This window comes from Adiantum capillus-veneris, chromosome 2 (genome assembly GCF_014529385.1).
Source record: "Adiantum capillus-veneris isolate H3 chromosome 2, ASM1452938v2, whole genome shotgun sequence".
NCBI classification, from domain to species: domain Eukaryota; kingdom Viridiplantae; phylum Streptophyta; class Polypodiopsida; order Polypodiales; family Pteridaceae; genus Adiantum; species Adiantum capillus-veneris.
The window spans coordinates 165,648,669-165,675,666 of NC_140932.1; the positions used below are offsets into that span (position 1 = coordinate 165,648,669).

Consider the following 26,998-nt stretch of genomic DNA (forward strand, 5'->3'; position numbering starts at 1 on the left):
CGCAAAATACGCAAGAGAAACTTGCGGTTCTATTTTTGCAGGATTCACCGATGTAGATGTCAGTATGTGTATCGGTACAAGCGTCGGTATACGCACCGGTATAGACATCGAATTGCACATCGGTGTGCACTGTTTACACGTCAAAAATCTGAATTTTTTTTGTAAAAAAAGACTTGATTTTCCTCCAGATTTATCTACACATATATCCGACGCCCGCCATTGTCGACGTCAATAATCTGACGTCAAAATTTAAGTGATCTCTTGTAGTGTGCTCAATCATTTATATCAATTAGTGCTAGATCACATTGTTCCCTTTCAAAGGCCCTTGGTGCTTTCACACGGTCATGCTCAATAAGTGAAAATTGTACAATTGCATGTCCATTGTATTTGTACAAAGTATGGCCACTAGCTACAAATTGCTTTCTCTAAGGATGTATAGCTTTAGTGTATAGATTGATGCCTCTCAAGTCATGTTCAACAATTAATAGTTTTGACAAGATTTAATGTTATCACGGTCTAAAATGTCGAAGAATGATAGGCACACCATGCTTAGGTTGCAAGGTGAGGATACAAATAGGAGCATGTCTATACGAAGGAGAGAGATGAAATGTGAATTGTGAAAGGAGCATGCAAAGAACAATCTTAGCCTCCATCATTGCAAATTTTTGTCCAACACAATTTCGAGGTCCAAAAGAGAAGGGCATAAAGGCCATTGGATTTTTGCAAGCTTTCGCTACTCCCTCTGAAAAACGCTCCGGCTTGAACTCATCAGCATCTTCTCCCCATATGGTCTTGTCATGGTGGATTGCAAGCACAGGTACCCACACCGATAACCCCTTTGGAATTTCAAGATCTCCAACCTTTATACTTGAGAAAGCCTCTCTTGCAAGAAGTGTGGCAGGCGTGTAAAGTCGTAGGGACTCCAATAGAATCATACCTAACTGCACATAAAAATACACTATGTTAGAAACTTTCTTGACCTCTATTAAAAACTTTGAGAAGCTTTGAGATACTCTTTCTTGAACCTGATAACACTCACCTGCTTCAAACAAAGTAGATATGTCCTCCCACTTACATCCCAAGTTATGTTTATACTCAATTTAGCTCGATGAAACACAAAACTATTTTAGAAACACATTAGGTCATAACTTATAGGACCACAGCCATGTACTAGTACATGAGAAGAACTCTTTATGTATTTACTGTTATATATACAATATCAAATATCTATGACATCCACTACTTTTTGTTTTCGAGCTTTCAAAAATAGTTCCAAAGAACAATAGAGTCAGGCAGGCATCGTTGTCTTGATGCTTTTGCCCCAAGTCTTAAGTAGTTTTCTAATATAGCTGATGATCTCCTTAAAAGACCCACAATTCATCAAGTTTCTCTTTTCATTTTGCAATATATAGTAAAATAGAACCCTTGGCCATATTTACAACCTTATGGTCAGAAGGCCAAGGGTTCACCTTAAAATATATAAGTGTAGCACGTGAGTTTGGTTGGAGGGGTTTTTATATTTCAAAGTGTTAAAAAATTGTATATACAAGAGGGAACGTGTAAAAGTGATTTTTTTATTTATTTTAAGTACAGGTTTATGGAATAAAAGGGTCCTTTAATTCATAGTGTGTAGAGGGGTTTTATGAATATCTTTTGTCAAAGAAAACTTTCAATCCCTAGAGAATTCCCAGTGTACCTAATTATGTCATTCTATACCAACTTAGAGCAGACAAGTTTCCAGGATTTAACGTCAAGCATGTTAGATGTTTCATACCTTGCTTTAATGGGTACATCTCTCTCTCTCTCTCTCTCTCTCTCTCTCTCTCTCTCTCTCTCTCTCTCTCTCTCTCTCTCTCTCTCTCTCTCTCTCTCTCTGGGGTCTAGGCTGTCTTCAAACAACTTATCCCTGATGAGCTTCCTAGGCAAAGCGAGACTGCAAAAGTTGTGCCCATCAAACAAAGCAGAGTTTCTGGAAATCCACAAAAAAGAAAGCATCCATACTCTGAGAAAACCAATACATATACAAGTCCAAGCCAGGGATGAAGTTTGGATTGCACCAAATAAAAGCATGAACTTTGTAACTTTAATCTTCCAATAAAAGATATATATATCATATAAACATCCCCACCAGGCAAGGCATGCAGTACAGGGCAATTCCGAAACACATGTTTAGTTGTTTCTAGCTGCAAACATCCTCTTCCTTGCTAAGTGCTCTCCAAGAGGGAGGCCCCCTGTCCAAATCCTCCAAAGGAAAACTTTATGCTTGAAAGCTAAGTAGACTTTCTCTCTCTCTCTCTCTCTCTCTCTCTCTCTCTCTCTCTCTCTCTCTCTCTCTCTCTCTCTCTCTCTCTCTCTCTCTCTCTCTCTCTCTCTCTCTCTCTCTGTGTGTGTGTCTGTGTGTGTGTGTGTGTGTGTGTGTGTGTGTGTGTGTGTGTGTGTGTGTGTGTGTGTGTGTGTGTGTGTGTGTGTGTGTGTGTGTGTGTGTGTGTGTGTGTGTGTGTGTGTGACAGTGCTTACCACTTTAAGCCTGCTAAGCATGTCGAAGTCGGGCATGTCGCCATGCTCGTGTAGGAAGAGCAGAGCCTCCTGGCGGGCACGATGCTGCCAAGTGGGGTTGGAGGCCAGGAGCATGAACGTCCATGTCAACAACAGCCACATCGTCTCGTGGCCGTGAAGAAGAAAGTCTTGCATTCGTCCATTAGCTGCCGAGAGGTATACATCCGGCCCAGCTGCTGACGCCGACGACGCTGGCCGCACAGTGGAGGCGCAGCTTCTAGCTTGGCCGCTTCCATCTCTGCCAGCATCAGCCCTAACAGGTCCTGCCCATAATAATCATTCTTCTGCTGCCCATCCTCATCATCAATATGTCCTGCCATGGCTTGCAGTGCTGCTGCCCGGCGACCCTCGATGATTTCCATGAACAGCGACTCCACCTCCTCCTTCAACTTCCGTATCCTACACATATAAAATATAGCATAGCATTCTCTATTCATCCAACCCACACACACACACACACAAAAACTTGTTTGAAAAAACGGTTCATGCGAAAGATCAAAATAGGACAATTAAAGAATTCAAACCCCGACGTATATATTACAAGAAGTTTTGGACAATTTCCCACATTGTGATTTATCTCAACATCATGAGCTTCTCTGAGGCTGAAGGTGTGAGGGAGGCGCCAGATACTTAGCTAGGTATGATTGGGGCAAGGGACCACCGGTCCAGTGTAGGGCCGGTGGTCCCCTACCCCCACTCGTACCTAACTAGGTATGCGGTCCTCGTCACTATATGGCACGGTTCTAGGGCAGAGGGGATCTAGGGCTCAAATTTGAAGGCGCGAGGAAGCTTTAATCTCCGCTATCGGATCATAAAGTGAACTAGGGGTGAACTGGGGATGGGTGAACTAGGGGTGGAACTAGGGGCGGATAAGCTAGGGGTGGGTGAACTAGGGGTGCTTAAACTAGGGTGTGATCATGTGTCATGCCAACATGGACATCGACGCGCGCTAGCGTGGTGATAGAGCATTCGTGTGACAACCAAGACGTTCGAGGTTCGACCCACACCCCGCGAGGCAGGTGAACTAGGGGTGAACTAGGTGGGTGAACTACACACAATACCCCGAATTTGAAAAAAATACATTTTCGGACCTCAAGGGTTGCTAAATATGGCAGGTATTCGGATAGATACACCTTAGTTAGAACTTAGTATAGCAATTTACGACATTAAAATCCGACTCGTATGGCCCGTTTTAGCCTAAAACCAAAATTTCCTAAGGTTGTGCGTGGAGGCACCGGGGTCGAGGCTGTGTGGGAACAGGTCTCAGGCCACTCAGAGCTTGCTTTAGTAGCTAGGGGGCGCCCTCTCTTCTTTTGGGAGTTGTGGGAGAGTTTCCATGCTTGAGAGTGATTGTGAGAGTCAGTTACACTAACTAACTGGAAACTTGGTAGGCATGTAACTGGACTTGCCATGCATAAGTGGAGTAGCTCTCAGATGCAAATAGCAAGCCAGGTCGATTTTCAGCATGGAGAGGCCTATTAAGAGTGTGCTCACACACACACACACACACTTGTACACACATCTTAGGGAGATGTTGCCGGCACACATAGTTTTTGGAGAAGAAGCAAAGGAGGGAAGTGCTACCCAATTTTCATCTTGAGAACTCCATTGGATAAGAAATTCGAGTAGATTTTTCAACCCCTAATCACGATAATATCGATTTAATTTATGTTTTGCTGCAAATCTCTCCATCATTCTCTTGATTCCTCAACTATGATGCTTAATCATAGCTATATTTCTTAATAGCTGCTCTCTAATTCTCCATATCATTATTCTATTACATAATCATCATCCAATAGTTAATTATGCAAGCCATCAATCTCTCCTAATCATAGATAAATGCATGATTAGTAAGAAGAAATCTCCCGCTAGTCAGCATAGTAATTAATTGTCAAGCCAGTAATGATGTGGATTTGGTCAATTTCATTCTATTACCACACAATATTGGAGTAACTAAGTTGGATTCAATTTATTCATAGATTAGGATGTAATTAAGGAATATTGATCCGTCATTAATCCACTAGGAAGGGAATATTCTCTCACCTATGCATATGATGATTTTACATTTCTCTACTTACTTTAGCAAGGTGATTAAGCATGTCTAATTCACCTCTCTAGTAATATAATTAGTAAAAATCTGAAATTCTTAATAACCTAAGCTAAGTATTTAAATTTTAGAGCCAGTTCCCATAGAACAAGTAAGGTGTTATCCCTAAAATTGCTATGTCTTAAAGAAAATCTAACCCCTCGTACAAGAGTGATTGTTCAGTGATTCTAATCTGTCATCTTGATTGTTATAGTACTCTCGGACATTAGTTCTTTTCTCCAAGTTGTCAATTAATTAGTGAGTATAAAATGACCCCGGTTAAGAGAACTCGCTTCGGTGGTACCCACGACCGCGAGGCGGGAAGAAGCAACGTGAATGGTAAAGGAAAAGCTCCCATGGACGACCAAGTACCGGCCATCTCACGGGCCATTGACGAGGAAGTGGGAGGTAGGTCACATTTTCATTCAAGTTGTTTAATTTAACATTAGTGCATATGATAAGTTAGGAAAGAGCATATCCCAACATGTAGGACAAATTCGACGAAAAACCTCGGCATTTTAATTCAATTGTATATTATAGGTCTAGGTACGAAAGAACGGGTTTGATGGATATACTGTTTGTGAATTAGGAAAAGAATGTCTAATAGGAAAAATTTAGCTCGGCATGTTCTATTTCCAATGTTGAACTAGTCCTGATCGCGTTGATAGTAGGCTCGAACTCAACTCACTTTGTGATGAGAGATTGTCCGCTAGATGAACCCTGAACACTTTGTTTGCTCCACTATAGATCTAGTGGCCACCAGGTTTACCATCAGATCCGCCGTTTGAGACGGCGGGGTGGGGACCTCACAATTATACTGCATATTCTAGTGGTATGGGACACTAGAATAGGTACTATATAGATGACGACATGCATAAATAACGTTGTTTGGTTTAATAATTTATTTTATTTTTATTATGAGATGTTTCTAACACAAAATACTAAATCACTATCTTTGACCAATTAGTTTGCAAATTCTTATCTTTGCAACTGGAGGATAGTGCTTCCAACAAAGAGGTATGTAATGGAATTGATATTTTTACTACTTATTGTAGCTGACATGTGGAAAAGACTTTACCAATCTAGGCCTATGTAAACGGATATATATTTCATATACATTCTATTATTCAAGTGCTCTTTTATAAGCTTTGGCATTTATGACCGGTCGGCCAGTTTGTACTCACTTTGACCATTCAAGAAGTCTTAAGTAAATACATGCAAGAGAGAAATGGTCACTCTTGCACCGGTTTGACATAAGTTTGTTATTGAAATCTAATTTGCGTTTTATCAAATCTTATGTGCGCTATTTGATGTCCAATTGCGTTATTTTCTTCGTTTGTTGAAGCTTTTGCTGCTAACACTAGCGGTTAGCCCTAAGGTATAACCTTCAACGATCTAAATACGAAGAAGTCGTCCTGTGCGGTTAAGCGATTAAAGACCATAAGCGGTTTTTCTTTAGGGCGAGCCCTAGTAAACTGTTTGAATATACAATTAAACTTACACGACTAGCCCTAAATCGCTAAGTGACCAAATAACAAAACTAGACGAGCCGTGTGTAGGATAAGCGGTCCGGCTAAACAATTTAGTACTTAAGCAACTAAGCGCTCTAATTATGCTACGTCTAACCTTTTCGATCTAATGCGAAACCAATCCTAAGCGATGAAACCACTTATACTTAAAAAGTTAGTGTTAAAGGACTAAACCTAATTAATCGAATAGCCTACGATTAAGTCTCAATTACAAAAATAGTAATTATAATTTTTTTAATTTCTAAATTTATTTATAAAAAAATAATAAAAATCATTATAAAAATAACATAAATCAAAATATATCTTTCTTTTAATGATAAAATATCGTTATCTTTTTTAGTTGATGATGATTTTTAATTAATATTATTTACAAAATAAACAAAAAATTTGAATTAAAAAATGTGTATGCGTCATATTATAGTGTGTTTATACTGCATAATGTGCATTTTTATTTACTTGCGTGTTTTTTTATGTCAATGTGTGTGTGTGTGTATTTGTGTATGCAACAAAAAAAGAATGTTTAAAGCACTCACATGCGGCTCTATAATTTGAGCAAGAAACAATTGGCAAAATGTTCTCAAACCTGCAAACACCACACACACACACACACACACTATGTTACACAAAACACAAAGTAAACAAATCCACAAGGAAACTTGAAAAGAACCTTACCTGTTGAATGGGGAGCAGCATACAAGTGAAAATCTCAACTCCACAAATCGTGAGGTAGCAGATCTACAGAAAGTGAGGAGGAGGAGGGTAAGAGAGGAAGAGAAGAAAGGCGCAAAATACGCAAGAGAAACTTGCGGTTCTATTTTTGCAGGATTCACCGATGTAGATGTCAGTATGTGTATCGATACAAGCGTCGGTATACGCACCGGTATAGACATCGACTTGCACATCGGTGTGCACTGTTTACACGTCAAAAATCTGAAATTAATTTAAGTGATCTCTTGTAGTGTGCTCAATCATTTATATCAATTAGTGCTAGATCAGATTGTTCCCTTTCAAAGGCCCTTGGTGCTTTCACACGGTCATGCTCAATAAGTGAAAATTGTATAATTGCATGTCCATTGTATTTGTACAAAGTATGGCCACTAGCTACAAATTGCTTTCTCTAAGAAGCTTTGAGATACTCTTTCTTGACCTGATAACACTCACCTGCTTCAAACAAAGTAGATATGTCCTCCAACTTACATCCCAATTATGTTTATACTCATTAGCTCGATGAAACACAAGACTATTTTAGAAACACATTAGGTCATAACTTATAGGACCACAGCCATGTACTAGTACATGAGAAGAACTCTTTATGTATTTACTGTTATATATACAATATCAAATATCTATGACATCCACTACTTTTTGTTTTCGAGCTTTCAAAAATAGTTCCAAAGAACAATAGAGTCAGGCAGCATCGTTGTCTTGATGCTTTTGCCCCAAGTCTTAAGTAGTTTTCTAATATAGCTGATGATCTCCTTAAAAAGACCCCAATTCATCAAGTTTCTCTTTTCATTTTACAATATATAGTAAAATAGAACCCTTGGCCATATTTACAACCTTATGGTCAGAAGGCCAAGGGTTCACCTTAAAATATATAAGTGTACCACGTGAGTTTGGTTGGAGGGGTTTTTATATTTCAAAGTGTTAAAAAATTGTATATACAAGAGGGAACGTGTAAAAGTGATTTTTTTATTTAATTTAAGTACAGGTTTATGGAATAAAAGCGGTCCTTTAATTCATAGTGTGTAGAGGGGTTTTATGAATATCTTTTGTCAAAGAAAACTTTCAATCCCTAGAGATTCCCAGTGTTACCTAATTATGTCATTCTATACCAACTTAGAGCAGACAAGTTTCCAGGATTTAACGTCAAGCATGTTAGATGTTTCATACCTTGCTTTAATGGGTACATCTCTCTCTCTCTCTCTCTCTCTCTCTCTCTCTCTCTCTCTCTCTCTCTCTCTCTCTCTCTCTCTCGGGGTCTAGGCTGTCTTCAAACAACTTATCCCTGATGAGCTTCCTAGGCAAAGCGAGACTGCAAAAGTTGTGCCATCAAACAAAGCAGAGTTTCTGGAAATCCACAAAAAAGAAAGCATCCATACTCTGAGAAAACCAATACATATACAAGTCCAAGCCAGGGATGAAGTTTGGATTGCACCAAATAAAAGCATGAACTTTGTAACTTTAATCTTCCAATAAAAGATATATATATCATATAAACATCCCACCAGGCAGGCATGCAGTACAGGGCAATTCCGAAACACGTGTTTAGTTGTTTCTAGCTGCAAACATCCTCTTCCTTGCTAAGTGCTCTCCAAGAGGGAGGCCCCCTGTCCAAATCCTCCAAAGGAAAACTTTATTCTTGAAAGCTAAGTAAACTCTCTCTTCTCTCTCTCTCTCTCTCTCTCTCTCTCTCTCTCTCTCTCTCTCTCTCTTCTCTCTCTCTCTCTCTCTCTCTCTCTGTGTGTGTGTGTGTGTGTGTGTGTGTGTGTTGTGTGTGTGTGTGTGTGTGGGTGTGTGTGTGTGTGTGTGTGTGTTTGTGTGTGTGTGTGTGTGACAGTGCTTACCACTTTAAGCCTGCTAAGCATGTCGAAGTCGGGCATGTCGCCATGCTCGTGTAGGAAGAGCAGAGCCTCCTAGCGGGCACGATGCTGCCAAGTGGGGTTGGAGGCCAGGAGCATGAACGTCCATGTCAGCAACAGCCACGTCGTCTCGTGGTCGGTGAAGAAGAAAGTCTTGCATTCGTCCATTAGCTGCCGAGAGGTATACATCCGGCCAGCTGCTGACGCCGACGACGCTGGCCGCACAGTGGAGGCGCAGCGCTTCTAGCTTGGCCGCTTCCATCTCTGCCAGCATCAGCCCTAACAGGTCCTGCCCATAATAATCATTCTTCTGCTGCCCATTCTCATCATCAAAGCGAGACTGCAAAAGTTGTGCCCATCAAACAAAGCAGAGTTTCTGGAAATCCACAAAAAAGAAAGCATCCATACTCTGAGAAAACCAATACATATACAAGTCCAAGCCAGGGATGAAGTTTGGATTGTACCAAATAAAAGCATGAACTTTGTAACTTTAATCTTCCAATAAAAGATATATATATCATATAAACATCCCCACCAGGCAAAGCATGCAGTACAGGGCAATTCCGAAACAGGTGTTTAGTTGTTTCTAGTTGCAGACATCCTCTTTCCTACTAAGTGCTCTCCAAGAGGGAGGCCCCCTGTCCAAATCCTCCAAAGGAAAAATTTATGCTTGAAAGCTAAAGCTCTCTAGACTCTCTCTCTCTCTCTCTCTCTCTCTCTCTCTCTCTCTCTCTCTCTCTCTCTCTCTCTCTCTCTCTCTCTCTCTCTCTCTCTTCTCTCCTCTCTCTCTCTGTGTGTGTGTGTGTGTGTGTGTGTGTGTGTGTGTGTGTGTGTGTGTGTGTGTGTGTGTGTGTGTGTGTGTGTGTGTGTGTGTGTGTGTGTGTGTGTGTGTGTGTGTGACAGTGCTTACCACTTTAAGCCTGCTAAGCATGTCGAAGTCGGGCATGTCGCCATGCTGGTGCAGGAAGAGCAGAGCCTCCTGGCGGGCACGATGCTGCCAAGTGGGGTTGGAGGCCAAGAGCATGAACGTCCATGTCAGCAACAGCCACGTCGTCTCGTGGCCGGTGAAGAAGAAAGTCTTGCATTCGTCCATTAGCTGCCGAGAGGTATACATCCGGCCCAGCTGCTGACGCCGACGACGCTGGCCGCGCAGTGGAGGCGCAGCTTCTAGCTTGGCCGCTTCCATCTCTGCCAGCATCAGCCCTAACAGGTCCTGCCCATAATAATCATTCTTCTGCTGCCCATCCTCATCATCAATATGTCCTGCCATGGCTTGCAGTGCTGCTGCCCGGCGACCCTCGATGATTTCCATGAACAGCGACTCCACCTCCTCCTTCAGCTTCCGTATCCTGCACATATAAAATATAGCATAGCATTCTCTATTCATCCAGCCCCACACACACACACACACACACACACACACACACACACAGAACTTGTTTGGAAAAACGGTTCATGCGAAAGATCAAAATAGGACAATTAAAGCATTCAAACCCCGACGTATATATTACAAGAAGTTTTGGACAATTTCCCACATTGTGATTTATCTTAACATCATGAGCTTCTCTGAGGCTGAAGGTGTGAGGGAGACGCCGGATACTTAGCTAGGTATGATTGGGGCAAGGGACCACTGGTCCAGTGTGGGGCGGTGGTCCCCTACCCCCACTCGTACCTAACTAGGTATGCGGTCCTCGTCACTATATGGCACGGTTCTAGGCCAGAGGGGATCTAGGGCTCAAATTTGAAGGCGCGAGGCAGCTTTAATCTCCGCCGTCTAATCATAAAGTGAACTAGGGGTGAACTGGGGATGGGTGAACTAGGGGTGAACTGAGGGTGAACTAGGGGCGGATAAGCTAGGGGTGGGTGAACTAGGGGTGCTTAAACTAGGGTGTGATCATGTGTCATGCCAACATGGACATCGACGCGCGCTAGCGTGGTGATAGAGCATTTGTGTGACAACCGAGACGTTCGAGGTTCGAACCACGCCCCGCGAGGCAAGTGAACTAGGGGTGAACTAGGCGGGAGTGAACTAGGAGTGAACTTGGGGCGCCATTTTTGCCCCGAGTTCACCCCTAGTTCACCCCCAGTTCACTGCGTGATCCGACGGCCGAGATTAAAGCCACCTCACGTCCTCAAACTTGGGCCCTAGATCCCCTCTGGCCTAGAACCGTGCCATATAGTGACGAGGGTATGTATGCGGTGCCTCTTGAGCAAAAGCTCATGATGTTATGCATTGTATGAAAAACAGTGAGAAAGACCGTTTTCCTACATGAGAAAATATTTAAATCTTCTTGTGATATAATTACGGAAGAACAACTCTCCTACTTCAGTTGTTTCCTAGCTCAGGGTATGACCAATTAGGGTATTAGGGGACAATGATTAGTTAAATGATGTATGACAACCTTCCCAAACCAAGGCACAAGAAGATTCATAAATTTTCATATGTAGGAGAACGGAGTCTTTTACAATGTTTTTCATACAATGCACAACGTCATGAGCTTCTACTCGAGAGGCACTGCATACCTAGCTAGGTACGATTGGGGGTAGGGAGGTCGGGGACCACGCCCCCCCCCCCCCACCCCCAAATAGGGCCAACGGTCCCCTGTCCCCAATCGTATTAAGCTAGGTATGCAATGCCTCGATCCCTCACCGAAGCTCATGATGTTGAGGTAAGTCACATTGTAGGAATTATTGCGAGAATTTGTCCAAAACTTCTCGTGAGGGTCACACGCCCCAAATCTCTAGTGCCATCGCCTAGACATTTACTGGCCATCATGGATGTAATTGAAGCTCACTAATTTATCTAGTTGTAGTTGAAACTTATTAATTGATCGCTCACAAAATACTACTAGGACGTTCTCAAATTTATTAGGAAGCAAAGACATAACATTTTTTTAGCTTCTAGTCCACAAACAGAAAAGGCTTATGTGAAGCTAAACTGAGTTTAATTGGAGTCAAGGCATCATGTACAACGTGTACAATGAGGGTGCCAAGTTGCAGAGTTCAATCTACATTAGAGACAAGACTACAATGTTTTACTAGATGCCTTTGCCTCTTTGTACAGAGGCATTTTCATGTTTGATTGTAGTCAGAAGCATCATGTGCAATGTTGAATGTGTAAGTTGCAGCATTCAATCCATATTGAAGCAGTGTTCGGGAAAAATGATTTCGGGAAAAATCATTTTTCCAAACATACAAATTTCCTTTCCTTGAGTTTGCCAAGATGAAGTTTTAGAAAATTAGTGGTATTTTTTGGGGTTTTACACTATTTTTCTCTATTTTGGGCCAGAATTTTTCCTTTTCCCCTTGCCATCAACCGGCATTATTGAAATTGAAAATGGCACGATATTAAGCTGAGACACATTTTTCCCGAACACTGCATCGAGGCATTATACAATGAGGATGTCAAGATCAATGCTTTTTTATGCTAGTTGGTGGACAATTAGTTTTTCAACCATGCACAAGCATAAAGCATGCAAAAAAATTTAACGGCATTAAATAGGTTAATACTCTGAGTTTGACAACTCTAAATTTAACGGCATTAAATAGGTTAATACTCTGAGTTTAATTGCCCGAGCACATGAGGCACCCTACCAACTAAATCTATCAAATCACATACATTAGACCTTGGCCATGAGAAAATCTTTGCTTGGGAATTTTATTCTAATGTATTTATTATTTTTACTATATTCATTCACATGTATTTACTATTTTTAGTGTGTTTACAACATTTCAAATCTGTGAAAACTTAAATCCACAAATTAATTATATATTAGTGCAAGTTTTTTATTTTGGTATAGAACATAACACAAATTAATAATTATGTGAGGATATCTTTACAAGTTTTAGGAAACAACCTAACCCCTAAGTGGGTTTGTGGTTATATTCAAACACTCTCCAAATTACATTACATTAAATGCAGTTATGAAAGCTATTGTGCATAAATGATTAATTTGCACAAAAATCAAAGACTTACATTCAAGCTAGCATGTTTATTGTCATGCCGTCAGCACTAAGTAACACCCACATTTATTAAGAGCGGTAAAGGGATCCACAATGGGGAAGTTCACGCACGAAAGCCAAGGTGATTGCAACCACACAAACTATTTAAATCTAAACTCGGACACGAATTAAACCTCAAAAACCTGGGTAGCCTGCGTTAACTCACAATATAACCTCATAAAAACGTGAGGGGTTACACAACGTGCACGCGGGTGAGTTGGTCAGCCTTGTGACACAAAACCCGATGCGGAGGTCATGGTTCAAATTTGGGTCGTGAAAGGGTAGTGGAGTTTCCATGCCGCCTTGATTTTTGCGCTCGCCAGGTTTAGTGTGCCTCGAGGTCGTCCTTCACTTTCCGCTTGTCGATCCCTTAACCCCTCCTAATAAATGCACGGTCCCACTTAGTGTCAAGGTTGTCCACTTGAGTCTTGAGCCAATTCAGTATACTAGGTGAGGAAACTACAATGATGTATCATGTATTGCAAGAACATACTAGGTCTACCCGAGCGTTCATTAATTAATTATACGCTCAATCCCTACTCCCACTCTTCTCAAACTAAAGCCACAGTTTCCGCCTCCGAATTTGCGTCGGTTCCCATGCACGACCTCTCCTGCTTCGCTAGTGCCATTCTTGTTCCCGTCCCAGATAGAATCCTAATTATCAACCTACTCTTAAGACTTTCTCACCCTAGTATCTGCAAAATTTAGTTAGGTTTTTCAAATTCTATAAAAACTTGGTAAGGTCCATGCACTCTAGCAATAGGTCCAAAAAGGGGCTTCTTTTACATCCCAATAGAGGGAAGCTGATCCCATGGCTTCCCTCTCGCATGCACACCCATACACGTGAACTTGGAAAGGGTGTCCATGGTGCTCGCTTCCTTATTTACTTGAAGGCAAATTGCATAGACATGACATTTGCTTCAAGTTAAAGAAGAAGATGATGCCCTGCTGTCACCATGCTTGCACTCAACTCAACAATCATCAATGTGGAGTCATGACGTTACAAGAGAGAGTGAGCAACCTCCTTCGCACCAATAGTATCGCCAATCCCTAAGGACTAAAGCATATGTGGACATTATCATATAAAAAAATTTAGTATCGAATGATACGAATACTCTTGTGCATCAAAGACATTCAAGACCAAAATTTTCTCTTGGATATGATCATACGGGACTAAAGCATATGTGGGCATTATCATACAAAAATTTAGTATCCAATGATACGAATACTCTTGTGCATCAAAGACATTCAAGACCATGAAAGACCAAAATTTTCTCTTAGATATGGTCATACTCCTATAGTATTAGAGAAGATAATTTGGTGATGTTCCATACAAACTATTTTAATAATAATAACTTTGGACATTAACCCGAATAGTCATGTGAATGAATTGTATATGGGAGTAGAATATCATAATGTTGGCTTGAAAGTTTTTGGTAGAATTCACAAACGCACTCTCTTTTTTACATGTGTCAAAGTATATGTTGTGTTACCAAGATTAGCATATATACATAATGTCTATAGAGAACCTATTGTTAAGTGAAACCGCAAGACCATACAAAGCTTCTATCCAAGTTCATCCCAAGAAAGTACTTGATAGCTATCCATAAATATTTTCTTCAACAAAGAAAATAACGTCCTGGAGGGGAGGTTTTATGTAATCATGTTAATGTATAATGTGAGTTTGAAAGGAGGGGCTTTGAAATGTAAAAAATTCAGGTAATTTAACAGAGATACATTAAAATAATGGGTTTTTATTCAATTTTGAAAAAAAAATCTAAAATAAAAAATCATTTTATTCATTCAAACATATTAAAGAGAGATTATTTTAATACCCCATGAACGCACATTATATAGGGGGTATTGAATGATGAACCTCCGGAGATGACGTCATAGCCACATTAGAGCTAGGTGTAGACATACCAAATGTAAGTATGCTTTTAAGGTGACTTTGATTCACCAAGGGATCTAGGAAAGGGTTGAGACAAAGGAGACAATGGAGATGGCTAGTTTAATTAAGCATTAGGTATGAAGGCTACCTTGTAAATTATCTCAACATAAAAATCACTCCTTAAATTAGCCTATATCACATATGTTCAAGAGATTATTAATACCTTTGAATCATGCTTAATTTACACGATGGGTGCACTCTTTCAAGAAACCTTACCCAATTTGATACATACACAAATAAAATAGATACAATCCTTTCCCATTAACCCACTTGATTTAGTACAAATTTGTGGAAATGATACCCTGATATTAAAGCTCTACATGATGAAAAACAACTATATCTTATAGAGTCTTCCTCTTTCAGAAAGATTACAATGAAGTCATAGCTTGATAATTTAAGGCTTACCCAAAGATAACTTTTAAGGTATATTCTATCTTCAAAATTTAATTAATAAATATATCTATTCACCCATTTTAAATAATTACAAGTCCTAAAAAGTATCGTATAAAAATACCAATTTTCAATTTTGATTCTTATCTGATATAAAGGGGAGATCAGATTGAATCTTTCATGGATGCTTTGATTCTAGAATAGTAACTTATAAATTGCATGGTGTACAATGAACAATTAGAAGCACAAGATGACTAAAAAAGCCACAATTCATAGTATCGAAGATAACTACAATTTACATTCATAGTCATAGGAATCATGTGGTTGAATTAGCTTGGAATGGTAGTTTATCAAACCAAAAAAAGAAACATATCTCAAAAAATGCAAAATAACGTAGCATGGAAACTTAGAAAAAAATAAACTCTTACTAAAATAAAATTTTCTTATCATTAACTTGAAAATAGAAAAGGTAACAAATTTTGAAATGTACAGTGCTTAAAATCCAAGAAATTAATTACTTTAAAATACTACAAGCAAGTCAACTTGACGATCTCAATTGTGGGAGAAAAAGAGAATCAAATGTCAAGTTTATTTATGCTTTAACTTTGTTTAAGAGCAACAGTGAAACCATTTTGAAAGAGCCACATGTCATTCAAAAATTTAATTTTCCTAGATTCAATTTTTGTTTCTAGCGTGTTTACTTCATTCACATTTTCTTTAGTATTCAATAACTTATCATTTATTTATTTGATGGTTCATGAGTCAAAAATTTGTGTGTGTGTGTGTGTGTGTGTGTGTGTGTGTGTGAGAGAGAGAGAGAGAGAGAGAGAGGACCTAACACCAATTGAGGGCTACCCTTCCAAAAGAAACTATATTTATGACTCTTCTATATAAGACTAGAATTGAGTTCTCCAAGCTTGAAAGAGCATCAAATTCCTCTAGCATCTCATACTAATTATATTTAGAGTTTGATGACTCAATTGGGAAGCATCTCTCTCAAGGTGGATGAGGACATTACCACACTAATGCGGGAACTTTGCATGCTGGGTTCTCGTTTTCCATGTTTTTGAAGCTTCTTTAGACCGAAGGCTAGCCATTGATGATACAACTTTTGGAGGCACGCAGAGACACATTGAAGCTTTATGGTCTCTCAAAAGTCTTCATCTTCAAAAGCATAATTAAAGTGGCATAAAATTGAGGACCTTGCCAATGTCACCAAAGGTCCTATCATGGGAGAAAAAGGGTATTTGCCTTCCTCCATCCTTGAAATTCTTTAGATGACGAGCTCTCTTCCAAGCAATGTAAGAATGACGATGCCCTCTACACTTTCTTTGAAAGACAATTTACATATGTATGAATCACCGTCTGAGCTTTACCTTGGATGTCATGGAACTATCCTTGTCATCTACAAGAGAGAGTGCCAATCTTGCTCAAAAGAGTTTCCTTGTTTAGTAATTGGAGGATAATTTAATGATTCAAGGAGTCTCTTCCTACCACTGGATCACTAGAATTGACCGTGAGTCTCTTCCTACCACTGGATCACTAGAATTGACCGTGATTCTTGTAGATGTGGACTTATTTGCATCCCAAAGCACACAAAATCTATTGGAATTAGTGCCCAAGTTGGGGGGACATATCACTTATCCTAAATGAACAACCAAAGAGGTAGGAAGTGTTTCCATGTGCGTGAAGATCCCATTATTTGCATCCAAACTGGACACCTATGGCGAATCAAACTATGGTAATCTTTAGTAAGTGCTCATGGCAATACATGTGTCAGTCTCTCTCTCTCTCTCTCTCTCTCTCTCTCTCTCTCTCTCTCACACACACACACACACACACACACACTTTTTTGTAAATCAATTTGATTTAACTTTCTGTGGGAAACCACAAAGAGAGGAAAACCCACCAAAAAGATGTACAAGGAAAGTCTCTCTCTCTCTCTACACACCACACACACACACACACAAGCCAGTTTTTCACCATCCGCACTCCTTTAGGTACAATTTCTTTAAGGGCCAAGAGAGAAATGTACACACACACACACACACACACAAATTTATCAGAGCGCTTGAGCCTTGCATTCACCACTCGAAGCAAGCACGCTCCCTTAGCTGATTGCTCTCACAAAAGTAAGCATAGTTGTGACACAAAGCTGTAATTCTTTGAAACGAATTGGCACTGCAAGCTACATTTTCCATAGCTGAGCTGAATGGTTTATTGGCATGTGCCAGTAGCGCTATTAGGCCGAGACATTAACGTATTTTGTCCTTCAATGTAGCAGATATGAAACTTAGAAGCCATCTATTGTAAACCAATAAGATGCAGGGCTTGCACAAGTACTGTAGGCGATGGGGGAGAGAGAGAGAGAGAGAGAGAGAGAGAGATTGATTGATTGCACAAACAACAAGGTGCATTGTTGAGATAAGAGAAATTCTCATCGGTTTCTCTACAATCAGCTCTTTTCCCGCATACTCTCACTTTGATTACTTACAAGAGTAGACTGATATTAAGTGCTCATAGGACTGCTGAGAGAAAGGGCTGCTTTTTTGATGAAAATGCGGCAGGTGCATGATAATGGGGCGTCGTCATGGTATCACAGCCTTAAATCTGGATCGATACGACACTATACATGTGAAGAAACCTGCATCAACATGACAATGTTAGAAACTATATCAAAAAGCAAAGAAAAAGTCGACCAAAACCAGTGAAGCCACCTTGTAAAGTGAAACTCGGCTTGGTGAGGGCCCCTGAAGTCAGGCTAGTTTGGATAACCAGCCGATCATCAAACTCATTCTACAGCATTGTATCGAAGCTCACAGCTTCCTTAATTCACATCTGGAAGCAGAATCTGCGCACCTCTCCAAGACTCTCCCTTATCTAATGTTATTGGAGAAAGAACTGTGCTGTAAGCGACTGATATGAAGGGCTTGTCTCCATCCGTGACTGGACTGGACACCACCAGGTTCTCAAACCCACGATTTTCAAAGAGTAAGGACCTTCGCAAACCCTGCAAAATTGTAAACAGCTGGGACATGGGCCTTATTCATTCATAACAGGCATTTCTTTAGAAACGCAGAACCAAACAAAGGAAAGAAACCTTAAAGCAAAGCAGCTCAGAGACAGCTCTCCATATTGATATCTTTCAATTCTCCAGAGACACTACTTGCTGGCCTGCCTGAGGCTTTTGTTAAGAGAGAAAATTTTTGCTACCCCTTCACAAGCTGCAGCAACCAATGATTGCCTTGCTTTGCATTGCAAGCTGTTGTCTCTTTCCTTATCAGCTAGACACAACTTTAGAACCACAGCATAAAAGGGGTTTTTATATGCCATCATCATGACACAGACTTTTACTAAGGTTTCTGCCATGTAAGCCTCAGATGTATATATTATATAAAGGAGCATGCAAACGCCCACAAACACATACATTATTATCACTGATGAAATGAAGTTAGCCTCTGTCCCGTTTCTGATGAAGCCTTGGCCCTGTTGTCAAAGAAAATCAGAGCCTCTTGATCTCGTACTTTGCCCTACGCTTGGAAGAGCTCAGTACTCTCGTCCTCTTTATCCTGTGGTATCCCCTTAAAATCTGAGATCAATCCTCCTTTAGTCTAACCCTTCTCTTCTTGTCTCTCCTCTACTGCCTTCGCTGTCTCCACCTTGTCCACTGGACTTTCTTCCTTTATCAAGCACTTCGCTGCAATATGATTGGTCTCTCTACAAGTGTAGCACTTTCACCACTTACTGATCCCACTCTGCCTTCTCTTCTGATGTCAAACAAGGAACTTCTTCACCTTCTTCCTACACTTCCTCAACTCTATCCAACGGCTTCTCCTTACTCCTCATCTACAAAAGCCAATGATCCCATGAGCAAAGCATAGCCGTCCTGTGCATGGGCCATCATCCCTTGTATGCTCGCGACCTTCTACTTCAAGCAATACCTTTCCGACTCCAGAAGCAGACCGCAACAGTATAGCTCCATCTCGAGAGAGACCATCTAAAATGAAGCGAGGGGAAGAAAAGAACTCCAAAAACCTCTGGTTGTACAATAAAAGAGCGTCGGTCTTCTCATCCCTGGGCGCTTCCAAACTGTGAGAGTATGTGCCTCATAAGCAGGTGCCAACCATAGGACAGGCGTCAAACAACTGTTTGAATCCCACCCAAGTACCTGGTGCATGTCCATGAAGCAATAAAGTCAGCCACCACTGCCTCTCATTCCCTTCGGAAAGAGGTAGCGTTCTGATTTTGGAAGCTTCCCTGAAGTTGCCTCCTGAGAAAGCTGTGCCAAAGCTTTCGTTTCATCTCAAAAGTCCTAAAAAAGTATCCAACTTTACGTTCTGGCCTCCTTCCTTGAAATCTTTCTATGTCCACCTCTCTCCGCCGGCTTCATAAGTAGCCAATGGGTATGATACGCTCATCTTTTGCACTTCCATTATCTACTTCCGCAATTTATTTTGCTATTTGGCCGTTATTTTCAGCTTCAACCTCCACTACGGTCATCTTCACTTGGTGTTGGACGGTCGGTCGTTTTTGAGCACCGGGTCCTTTCTAGCTTGGCGCTCATTTTGGTTCTCTAGATTTGTTAGGACTTTTTTGTTTTGTTTTCGGAGTCGGGTAGGGCATGCCCGACCGCTCCCCTCATACACCAAAAAAATATAGAAGAAGAACGACCAGGACTATGCACCCGGAAACCAAAGGTAGACACTTTTGTCACTAGTTTCCTCTGGACTACGAGAGGCCAGAATTATCTACACTCTTAGGGCCATGACTAATCCCTTGAGAGACCCATTTCGCCAACTTGATTTGGGCGTGACAACAACCAAGTACCTCTGTTCAGAGGCCCAGGTACTGCGAGACTTGCTTTGGTCTTCCCTTTGGAGTTGCCTCCTCCAGGTAACTTATCGCTCACCTCACTAAACTACTTTTGAAACCCGACGGTTTTCCCCTAGGAAATGCCATACCCGTTGTTAGGTGCAGCGGAATGATTGTTTGCGCTTTGCTCAAGATGAGTGCTCCGAATTGTGCTCAAGGTTCCTTTTGTTCTTATGGAAGGTAGAGCCTTCCGTTCTTAGTGAGAGAATGCTATGATCACAACAAAGTGAATGGACACTGTGCATACAAATGTATGAGACTGAGATAGAGAGAGAAGAGAGATATGACACCAAAGACGTAAAACCCTCCTCCAAAGGCCCCACTCTCGTCGGCGAGAGTGGTCTACTTATTGATTGCACAATCTGGTACAAATGGTATGCATGTGACTGATGCAAGTCTAGGCTATGTCGACGATGACGACGGTGATGACAAAATCGACCTAAGGGCTGAAATCTGCAATCTTTCTACTACTGTCCAAAAACGCTATGGGCTGAAATCTGCAAATCTTCTATTTGCTGAATTTCTGACTCTATGTCGGTGACAATGTTGATGGCGACGATGCGACGACGACGCGCTGAAAAATGAAAACGCTGATCCTAGGGCTGATTCTGTCGCGATAGATCTGCAAAACGCTGAGGTTGCTGGCAGATGCAAAAACGCTAGGGCTTAAAATGAAGTCAGCTTTTCATGAAAAATCCGCATACATTCGTGCTCATTCATGAGCGAAACGTGCTAAACATACAATATGTCATGCCTAGGAAAAGGGATCACATAAGGACGTTGACTAAAATACAGGAAACGATCATGAATGAAACATTCGAACAATGCGTGCGTATCAATCATGCGAACACAAAATACTTCCTGTGATGGTTCTTTGGACCTAGGCTCGGGAGCCAAGATCAGTTCTTCCTGAATGATCGAATCCTCCTGTGGGGGTTCTTTGGACCTCGACTCGAAAGCCAAGATCGGTTCTTCGTGATTGATCAAATCTACAACGAGGTTAGCTTCGCTAGAAAAAGCATCCACAAACACATCATCCTTGTGAACAATCACATCATCTTCATGCAACTCATCATGCTTGTGAGAAATCACATCTTTATCATTCAAATCATCATGCAAATCATGTCTATCATGCTTTGGAGAAGAAGAGACTGAGAGAGTCTCCTTTTCCTGATTCTCTTGCATCTGTGCAAAGATCAGAGCAGCTAGAGAGGAGGGATACAAGGCATATCACTAGGAAAGGTATTCTAAGTGATCAAGCAGGTTGTCCTAACTTATGGCTAAGTGACGAGGGGACCCCTAAGGACACAAGGAACTTAAAGCAAATGGCTGGCGTACAGAATCCCACATATAGCGCTGACTGTATGGACAATCTCCGCAATTCGAGTGACTGTTCGTACGGCCTGCCGAAAATTGCACTGACAGCTTTTTGCAGACTTTGACGCCAAGTTGCTTTTGAACACTAACTGCTTTTGAGTTAGTGCTTTTGGGGCTTTGCTTTTGGGCATCCCTTACCTTCAAATAAGTGGGCAAGGCCTCACTTCTCAGAGCATTTGGACGCAGAGTCTGAGAGTGAGCACCTACCCACTCTCTTGTACTTTGAACACAGATTAATACAAAAAGAAATATGGAAAGGGGGTCTTTGGGACCAATACTCTTGGCACGGAACTACGCCGGGCCGTGTCGACCTAATTGTGGATTGTAAATTGTCTCGAAGTGATCTCTGTTATGTCGAGGTAGAATCTTGACTTGATGTGTCCAAGTTTGTTACAGTGGTATCAAGAGCGCGGCAATTTCTCTTCTACCGGAAAATCCGATCCTTTACTTGCGGCACTTGTGGATTCCAACAGAAATCAATCGACTTCTTCTGCATCTGCGAATGCGGGAGGAGATCACGGAGAAGATTCTATGAGCAATCAGAGGAAGAGTACGGCCCACCTCGGCCTACTCAGTTCGAGATTGAAGAGATGGGACATCGACAATTGGTTGACGAGGCAACAAAGCAGATGATTAAATTGCGAAGGATCCAAAATTTGCAAAATTTTGCCCAAGCAATCCCTCGCAGAAGTACACACCAGTGGTGGCAGAAGGCCACAAAGCCACCCATCAAACCGGCACTCAAGAAACCTCCTTCTCCAAGGATGTTTACAAAGCAAGAATTAGAAGAGGTGGTTCACACACAGATTAGCCGACTTTTGGACGCAAACAAAAAATCCAAAAAGCACGATAAAAAGCATAAGAAAGGAATGGACTTCCGGGTTGTTTGGGTCATCAATCTTCTTTTGCATCGGCGAGAAAGTAGAAGAAGCATGTACGATTTGAAGGACTACCCAGGTTCTTCTTCTTCTGACAGTCCTAGCTCTCTGACTTGAGCGAAGAAGACAGAAAAGGCAAAAAGCGAAGCAAAAAGCAAAGCTTTGAAAAGGGCAAGAAAAAGGCGAAAGTAAATTTCGCCCAGTTTCTGACAGTCCTATAGGGGACTCGTCCTCAGACAGTTTGGACTCCGACGATCACATGTTTTATGCAAAGAAGAAGCATTTCCATAAAGCCAACCAATATGACTTCCTCGAAGATAAAAGCAAGAAAGTAAGAGAATTCAAAGAAGGTGGACAATCAATTAAGTTTGACTCTTTTTCTGGATTTCGAGATGCTCCCAAGGGCTTTGGCCTTCATACAGCAGTTTGACATAGCTTTCTCTAGAGGGCATTACTCAGAGAACTCCAAGATTCGGAGGGCTACATCTTTCTTCAAGGGAAATGCTCGAACATGGTGGTCCACCCTTCTATTGAGAAAGGAAGCTCCAGTTAAATGGTTGAAGTTTAAGAGGCTTTTAATTTCTTCTTGGCTGACTCGGGAGTATGAACGAGATATACGAACTGCTTGAAATCATCTTCGAATGACCAAGGGAGATTCTTTGGACACTTATTGCGATAGATTTCGGAGCTCTTTTCTACCAGCCTCTTCATTTAAGAAGGTCTCGTTCAAAGAACAGATTGAGCGGTTTTGCTGCGAACTTCCTACACAGATCCGAGACTACTGCTTGGAACAAAAGTCAAATTCTATTCAAGAATTGATGGGTCATGCGAAACGGGGTTTTGCCACACATTCGAGCAATCTGACTTACCCCACTGATGAGATCGGAGAACCCAACAGACTTCTAATAATGTAAGTAGAAAGAGGAAGAGTTCCCAAGAAAAGAAAGACAAGGATTCACGACCCCGACTCACTCTTCGAGAGAGGGCCAACTACATCAAAGAGGGGAAGTGTTTTGGATGCGGGGAACATGGGCACGTCTCCACGAAGTGCCCTAAAAAGGCACAGCAAGAACAGAATGAAGACAGGTCAGAGAGTTCAAGAGCAACTGAGGAACATGGCAGAAAAGGCAAGATGAAAGCAGGACTGGTTCCAAATTGCATGGATACTCACCCAAGCACGATTGATGAAAGTAAAGAACTTTGCCGAGCTTGGGGCAAAGTGAAAGATCAAGAAGCTGTCACGAACTGCTGACGTGTCAAAGCCCTGAAGAATGGAGCCAACTTGCAAATGCCGGCCAAGGGGCCTATACCCTAAGAAGAACAAGTAACAGAAGAAGAAGTCCTACCAACTTATGGGGACCCCGTCCGAGGGGGCCCCAAGTGACATAACGGATTAAAATAAAGCAGGACCTACACACAAAGGCTTGCGCATGAGCTGATGACGTGGCAGTTGTACGAACACTGCAGATTTTTTGATGGCTGATGACGTGGCAGACTGTACGGATCTCCGCGTTTTGCGCTGACTGTTGACGTGGCAATTGTACAGATTTCCGTGATTTACGATGGCAGCTTTTTGGCATTGCTTTTGAACCAGAAGAGTTTGAAGGCTTTTCATGTAAACTGCTTTTCATAGGCCAAAGGCCTTTAAATATGTGCTAAGGGCTCATTCTTTGGCATGCCTCCTAGAGAAGGTGCAGAGTCTGGAGTACCGGCTTGTGCTGAGTTGATGCGATATAAAGAAATACTGAAAGGGGCACCAAGGTTTGGGGCCAATACTCTCTGGGGTGGAATTCCGCCACTCCATGTCGCGTGTCGTCTCTCTTTTTTTGTTCAGTTGTTATTTGTAGTGCTTAAAGTTGTTCAATCTGTTCTTTTCTATTGGCACACGCTGGCCGTCTTGTGACAACGGTATTAGAGCATCAGTCGTGTGCTTCTCTGAAAGCATCCCGCTTCCTACCAAAGAAGGAGACAAGAAAACCAAAGACTGATGGAATTTTATTTTAAGTATCTTCGGCCCCCGACCCCGGGCTTATTTATTTGAAGTATCTTCGGCCCTCGACCCCGCACTTATTCGCCACTCCACCCTTCATAAATCGCACATCAGGCGCGCTTCCGTCTTCACCGCTCATGTCTTACAGGGATAAGCCAAAAACATCACTTGCAAGAGGACTTAAGATTTGTTTCGAGTCACTATTTTTCTCAAAAGCAGTGCCAAGCAGATGTTGATGTCTATGGCTACCAAGCTGCACACTTCCAAGGACTTGGCAAGCTTTCAAGAAAAACTTTGCCCAAAGTTATATGGTTTCTGACATCTTCCTTTGGAGTGCAACTTCTGGCAGAGTGGGATATCCTGAAATGCTTGCCATGGAAACCCTAGCAGATTTAACTTAAAATTCCTCCACATCTCTTTGTAGATGTCTCTTCACGAGCAGATGACCTTGGAGGTCCAGTGTGATTGCTATCTTGGGACTACCATCGCCGCCAAAGAAAACACTGTCTGTCCAAGAGCTGATGGACCATGCTGTGCTCGGCTACGACCTTATGGAATGAACCTAACCCTAATTTTTGGTGCAGGTTTTAGGATGGAAAGTCATTCGACTTTTTGAGCTCGACTGATGTTGAGAATGCTTTTTAAGTTTGAAAAATGTTTGAGAACTTGTTTGGTGATCTTGTTGGAATTTGTTTGAAATGGATGGTATCGGTTTTGAACCTGTTTTGGTGCCAATTTGAAATGTTCGACTTTGGTTTTACTACCATTGATTCATGATTTTACTCCCGGGTGGAGAAGTGAAAAATACTGTTTTGGTATTGTTTGAACCTCGGAACGACGTAGGCCGATGCCTGGGGAGCGTTTCGTTCTATGTTTGAAAACCTCGGAACAACGTAGGCCGTTGTCTGGGGCAGCGTTCCGTTGTATGCTAGAAAACCTTCGAACCACGCACGCTGGTGCCTGGGGAACGTGATGGGAACCATGAAACCGGCCTGTAACCTTACTAAAGGGCGGTAAAATTAGGCTTTCACCCAATCTATACGTGTTTAACTTTACCTGTACTTTATGACACAAAGTAATTTCACGAATAGCGTGACTGGAATCCACAACTTGGTAGCTATAGTGCTCCTAAGTAGACAATGACACCTTGTTGGCCCCAAAGCTTGGCGCCCCTTTTGGTATTTCTTTATTCCAATTGAACTTGGAGAAAAACCTGTAATCTTCTACAAGCTGTCCCACTTTTATTGGGCTGCAGATTTCCTACTCTAGTCAAATTTCGGCAACATAACGACAATAGAAGGCTTCAGAGACAAAATCGCCATGTAGCAGGTGCCTTTCTACGCACATTAGAGCGCTTTTACAAACCTGGCGAGAAAATACAGCACGCTGAATTCTCTGTTTTAGCCTTTGAAATGCACTAGAACACCTATTTAGCAGTTCCCTAGCTTCCCCGAAGCTCCTTGGACTTTTAGGCATAAAAAAGGGTCAAAACCCTAAGCCTGCAAAAATTACAGCAACCCTATAATTCTCTGTTTTGAGCTACGTTTTGCGTGCCGAACGCTACCCATGAAGTTAGCCATTGAGATCCTGCAGGTGTAGGCTACTTGCTCTTTGATTTAAATGAGATTTCTTGCGAGAAATCTCTCTAAATCAACTGTACTTGCTCTAGATTAGCAGTTAGCTAATCCGATACCTGTGCAAGAGGCTCTTGCCTCGGTAATCAAGCATAAATTTCGCCAGATGAATAGCCCTTGAGCTCGGCATCACGATTCTGTATTCAAAACGGGAGAGAGGTGCACGAGAGCGGAATCGTTGTGCTACATAAGACAGAGGAGAAGCCAACCTTTCCATTAAAGTTGTGATCACCTGCACACTCTACTCACACATACACAATAGCTCACAATGAACTTAAATCAACCTCTTCTCTTGTTGAAATCGATTTTGGGCGCTCCCCTTGCTGAGTGTCCGTGCAAATGGCTCACAGACTGCCAAGTGTCCATTTTGTCCATTTGGTTTAAATTCCTAGTACCCACCAACTTACGAAGTCTCGCCAAGGCCCAAATGACTAACTGAGCCTAGCCTCCCTTTTACTAGTCAGATTTCAGTGTTGATCGGCCCAGTCGTCTTGTGGCTGCCTAGCCTTGACTCTTGCGGGTGAAACTCTCGGCCATCAATCGTTTCACACTGGCCATGCAATGTTCGGGTATAGTGATTTCAAAAAGAGTCCCAAAAATTAAATAAAAATCAAAGGAAGGAAACCAACATATAAGTTAGTGTTTGTCACAATCTCGTGAAATCCCGTGCTGGGACTTTGCTTTTCTTCATCTCCCTGTAGACTAAGAGTTAGAGTGTTGTCTCTATCGGATTCATTGCAAGAACCCATGTGCTGCAGAAAAGGATCGGATCCTTCGGAGAAGAAGAATCGTCTGAGCTTTGATATCACTGTTACAGGCTTGGACACTCCAAGCGAGAAATCAGTCGCAACACACAAATAAAAATTGCAAATAACAGAACTTGGATAGAGAGAGACAGAAGAGGAGAGTCCACATGGAACATCGGAGTTCCATCCCTAGAGCCTTACTTGTGCCCCACAATTCAGCAAAAGGCAGACTAAGCATCTTTAAAATACTATTTTGCCTATAAAGCCGAGCCAAGATGTCAAAGAGCAATGAAGTCCAAGAGAAAAATGCCCAATAGGGGTGATGGAAACACAGATAAGGTGGCTAGCAATGAATTACACTACTATTCTAACTCCATTTCTAGGGGATGGGCGATACACCCACAA

At 41.7% G+C, this 26,998-nt stretch overlaps 1 protein-coding gene and 2 pseudogenes across 2 annotated transcripts in view; all 3 read right to left on the minus strand.

Annotated features, from left to right (window-relative positions):
- Positions 1 to 408: 408 nt before the first annotated feature.
- LOC147464007 (cytokinin hydroxylase-like) lies at positions 409 to 10,110 on the minus strand. Its single transcript, XM_086529920.1, has 2 exons — positions 9,664 to 10,110; positions 409 to 941 (listed from the first exon to the last, which is right to left on the minus strand). Exons 1-2 carry the CDS (start codon positions 10,108 to 10,110, stop codon positions 510 to 512), a joined length of 879 nt encoding a protein of 292 aa, XP_086386046.1. The 3' UTR covers positions 409 to 509.
- On the minus strand, positions 2,531 to 2,963 carry LOC147464008 (cytokinin hydroxylase-like; annotated as a pseudogene).
- Positions 10,111 to 17,491: 7,381 nt separating the features above from the next.
- Positions 17,492 to 26,998, minus strand: part of LOC147464009 (protein NDH-DEPENDENT CYCLIC ELECTRON FLOW 5-like) — a 36,765-nt pseudogene continuing 27,258 nt past the window's right edge. Inside the window, exons 3-5 of the transcript XR_015185555.1 lie at positions 17,956 to 18,106; positions 17,814 to 17,846; positions 17,492 to 17,740 (exon numbers count right to left, since the gene is read on the minus strand). The product of XR_015185555.1 is annotated as a protein NDH-DEPENDENT CYCLIC ELECTRON FLOW 5-like (transcript). The remainder of the gene's footprint in view (positions 17,741 to 17,813; positions 17,847 to 17,955; positions 18,107 to 26,998) is intronic.

Bases quoted from the DNA above. Each gene is read 5' to 3' on its own strand.
- LOC147464007 (XM_086529920.1), bottom strand. From the start codon at position 10,110: ATGTGCAGGATACGGAAGCTGAAGGAGGAGGTGGAGTCGCTGTTCATG. The intron at 942-9,663 runs GTAAGCACTGTC...TTTTATGTGCAG, and splicing joins TGCTTAGCAGGCTTAAAGTG to TTAGGTATGATTCTATTGGA.